Here is a 3,907-nt window from a genome sequence, read left to right as displayed (position 1 = left end):
TGCAGTGAGTGGATCGCGCTGGGGAGGGGAGAGCAGCCATTGCCCAGCCATAGCTGAGATGTTTGCTGCCTCTGCGCCTCGGTTCGCTCCCTGCCCCGTGTCCCGGGCGGTTTGCTGTTAGCCGGTTGAGGCAATGACCTGGAGGACAGGGATCTTGGAAGCCGAGGGGAATTTCACAGCTCTGCTGAGGTCATGGCCAAGGGAAGACCGTTGCCTTCGACCTCCTGCACAGTGCGCTGCTGAACTCCACCCCGACAGCCTTCTGCTGAGCCCCGGGGCACCACTCTGCTGGTCTCAGAGGAGACCTTAAGAGCTTCCAGCCCTTCCACAGGAAGGAGCAGGGAGGTGAGAGCTGGGGAGCGTGACTGGCGGCAGGGGCCAGCTCTCTGCCCCGACACATTGCTGGGGAGCAGAGAGGGCTGGCTGTGTGCCGGAGGGGTGTATCTGCAGTGCCTAGCACCCCGAGACCCTGCTGGGCAGTGCTGCTGCCAGCTGCCTCCCTGCCTGCCCTGGCTTTGCACGGGAGCTTTCTCCTCAGGCTGGGGCCGTCTGCGGTTGTCGGGGTGGATGCTCTGGCTGGAAGCTGTCCCTGACCTCCCACGATGAGATGACACCCCCAGGGCATCTGAAGCAGGCGGCTGCTAAGTGGGGGGCATCCTAAGTGAGGAGGAGGAACGGGGTGAAATGAGATGGAAGGTCTGTGTGCAGAGAGCGGTGTTCTGGGAGGAGGAGGTTGGGGCTGATCGGTCGCAGCGGGGACACAGAGCAGTGCTGGGCAGAGCTGGGTGGGCAGCGTGCTGGGAGGATGGATGGACATGGCTGTTCTCCCAGGAATCAGCGTGTAGCTGTTGATTAAAGTAACAGGACTCGTGACCTGGCCTTCCTGGGTCAAGGGTTGGAATTTATGTCTGACCAGTGTTGTCACAGGTGACAGGGAGGACACAGAGTGATGGTGCTGCTCGCACGAGGGTGGCCAGAGCATCCACCCGCAGGGTGGACCTGGGCCGGGGCAACACCAGCAACTCAGCCGAAGGGACAGTCCCAGTGTTCAGGCAGGGGATGATACAAATGAGACATTGGCCACTGCGTTGCAAGTACTTAAGGAAACCAGTGTGCCCAGTCTGTCCTGTCCTGGTGTGCAGCTGGGGCTCTGGATGAACTTTGCGCGTGAATAGGATGGAGTAAAGGCATCAGATGGTGTCCCAGGGTGTTGCAGTAAGAGGAGAGAAAGGAATGACGGCCCCGTTACGGCAACATTTGAAACCTCCCGGAACAATATTGGGTTTCCCGTGGAATGGAAACATGACGTCTCCCTCTGCCCACCCTTTCAGAAAGCTTTGCAGAGCTGACCCTCTTCCCTCACAGTCCGGGGGGGGCTGAACCTCCACTTGGCTGTGGGTTTGATGGCTGGGGTGGGGTTTGCACACGGTGTGCTACCACTGCTTTGACTTGTCTCTTGCCGTGGTCTGGAGCTCTTTTTGCTTAAGTCAGATATTTCCTTATGGAATCTTAAAGCCTTTTATTTCAAAATGAAGGATTAATTGTTTCCTAGCTGACAGCAATAGCCTCTTTCAGCGTTTAATTTACAATTACTCCAGCAATAAAGCTGTCTAGTGCTTGCCTTTGAATTCTCCCGTTCCTCCGCCTGTCCTTTCCTCTCGAACATCTGTCCCCTGCGGTCCCCGCGGGCCCGTGGTGCTGACCAACTGTTCTCTCTGCTTTCCCCAAAGAACCTGGAGAAGCAGATGCGCCAGCTCGCTGTCATCCCGCCCATGCTCTACGATGCCGACCAGCAGCGCATTAAATTCATCAACATGAACGGCCTCATGGATGACCCCATGAAGGTCTACAAGGACCGGCAGGTGATGAACATGTGGAGCGAACAGGAGAAGGAGACCTTCCGGGAAAAGTGAGTGCAGCCCACACACCTCTTTGCATAGCCCTTGGGCAGTGCAGGCAGGACCCCTGCACGCTAAGGCAGGAATTTCCCAAGGGCTTGTCCTGCCCCCCAGGGACACAGCCACGGTCGCTGCGTTGCCTTGGACCTGGGCACAGGGTGATTCACCTGCACAGAAACCTCAGGCCTTTCTGTGTGGTTGGTGTGTCTGTGCTCGCGTGCAGAGGAAGCTGCTGCTCACGATACAGTGAGAACCAGAAGTTTTTCTGCTTCTGCCTCCGCTGTTGTATCAGCCAGTTAAAGGATAACACCAGTGAAACCCAACGCTCCATACACTGTGTTACATTTTTTTATTTACTTGCTCTCCTTTGGGCATGTAAAGGGCTTTGGGCATATTCAGGGGGATTCTCGAGGCTGTCACCATCCAGCCCCTCCATGTAGACCCCCTCGATCTGCAGCTTCCAGCTGATGCCCATCCTTCAGCGCTCCGTCCTGCTGTCTGCAGGATTGGCCACCGGCTGCTGTTCCCATGGATGTGTTCCCACATCAGGCACGTGCAGACTCTGGCTGCGGTGCTTTCTCCTGTTTGCAAGTAGTGCTTAAGAACAGCTTCACTTTATCATCTGAGATCACTGGGGGGATTGCTGATCCCTTCCCTGGGTACCGCCGTGCTGGCAGCCAGGCTGTGGGCCCCCAGCTCAGCCCCAGATCCAGGCCCCCCCCCCGCCCCCGCTGTATCTCAGAGCCCAGCAGAGTCCCAGGGGTGTTTGCAGGGAGGACCAGAGCATCCTTGGTGCCCACAGTGTGCCCTGTTTGTCTGTAAACAAAGAGCTGGGGCTCAGCTTCCAGCAGGATGAGCTCTGCCAGGGCTCGCTGCTCGGGGTACAGGGGTGCCACCTTGTCCCTTACTGCAGCACCACTTTAGTCTGGCCTCCAGGCAACCGTGAGACGACTCCATGGATTAACAGCGGGCCATGCTGGAAGCCCCTTCGTGTCCAGGATCCCTCCTCCTGTCCCTGCTCGTGACAACTCCTGTTTGCAGATGAAATAGCTAATTGCCAAGACAGACGGGAAAAGAACAAAACAAGCAAACCCCAGCTCCAAGCCTTTTGCAGAGGGAGAACCCTCATTGCTAATTACCCTTAAAATGTGACGCTCCAAACAGCAAGGCTTGCCCGCAAATGACGCAAAGGCTAATTACTCGGTCTTTAATGGCAGGGCTGTGCCTGGCTAATGGGGCTGGAAGAGTCCACACCCAGCTCGTGCATCCTGCTGTGCACGGTGGTTTCTGTGTTGTCACCAAGGGTGATGCCGGGCTGGAGGCATAAATACAGCAGGATGTCAGGGCTCTCACAGAGCTCGTGTGAAGCGATTGGTACTTAGGAGCTGCAGGGAGGACCCACGGAGTCCTGCCTTGGCTCTCGCCCTGGTCCCGGTGTGTGGGCAGCCGAGCTGCCTGGTGTGCTCCAGCCTCTGACCTGGGTGTTTAAGGTGAACAGAAGCTGTGTCATCCGTGATCATGACCCAGAGCTGGCCTCTTCTGAGACCGTGAAAACCTGGTGCAACCTTCTGTATAGCCCTGATGGCAGGGGCACTCGGACAAAACAGCCAGGCACTGCGGGGCCACCAGCTCCAGGTCTGATCTGATTTTAGCATTAAAACATGACCATGAGGAAGAGTCTGATGTGATCTGCTTCTGGGCAGGATATCAGGTCTCTTTGTTGAGAGCCCATCGCTAGCTGGCTCCAGGGGCTGGTGAAGGAGCAGGGATGGCTGCGGTACCCTTGATCCTGCTCGGGTATCGAGGCCGTGTCGTGCTGGGCACTGTGAGAACACAGCATCCATCCCTCATCATGGGACATGGAATGTGTGCAAAAAAACAGTGGATTGTCATCTGTATTGCCACCAGTGCCGCATTAACATCCTTGATAACATGGCCATGAAAACCCTGTCCCTTGGTCTGTGATGAGCCAGCTCCAGAACTGTGCTCTGATCCCGGGCTGTCCTAGC

General features: G+C 56.8%; 1 protein-coding gene across 1 annotated transcript in view; it reads left to right on the top strand.

Annotated features, from left to right (window-relative positions):
• The window catches only part of LOC104462419 (nuclear receptor corepressor 2-like), a gene marked incomplete at both ends in the record, with an annotated part of 25,357 nt that overhangs the window by 18,225 nt on the left and 3,225 nt on the right, over window positions 1-3,907 (top strand). The window contains one exon of the mRNA XM_010074351.1: window positions 1,731-1,909. Within this exon, the coding sequence (XP_010072653.1) occupies window positions 1,731-1,909 (179 nt within the window). The remainder of the gene's footprint in view (window positions 1-1,730; window positions 1,910-3,907) is intronic.

Source organism: Pterocles gutturalis, unplaced genomic scaffold, assembly GCF_000699245.1.
Source record: "Pterocles gutturalis isolate BGI_N339 unplaced genomic scaffold, ASM69924v1 scaffold31131, whole genome shotgun sequence".
NCBI lineage: Eukaryota > Metazoa > Chordata > Aves > Pterocliformes > Pteroclidae > Pterocles > Pterocles gutturalis.
The sequence above is the reverse complement of the archived record's forward strand: the minus strand, read 5'-3'. Positions and strand labels throughout refer to the sequence as shown.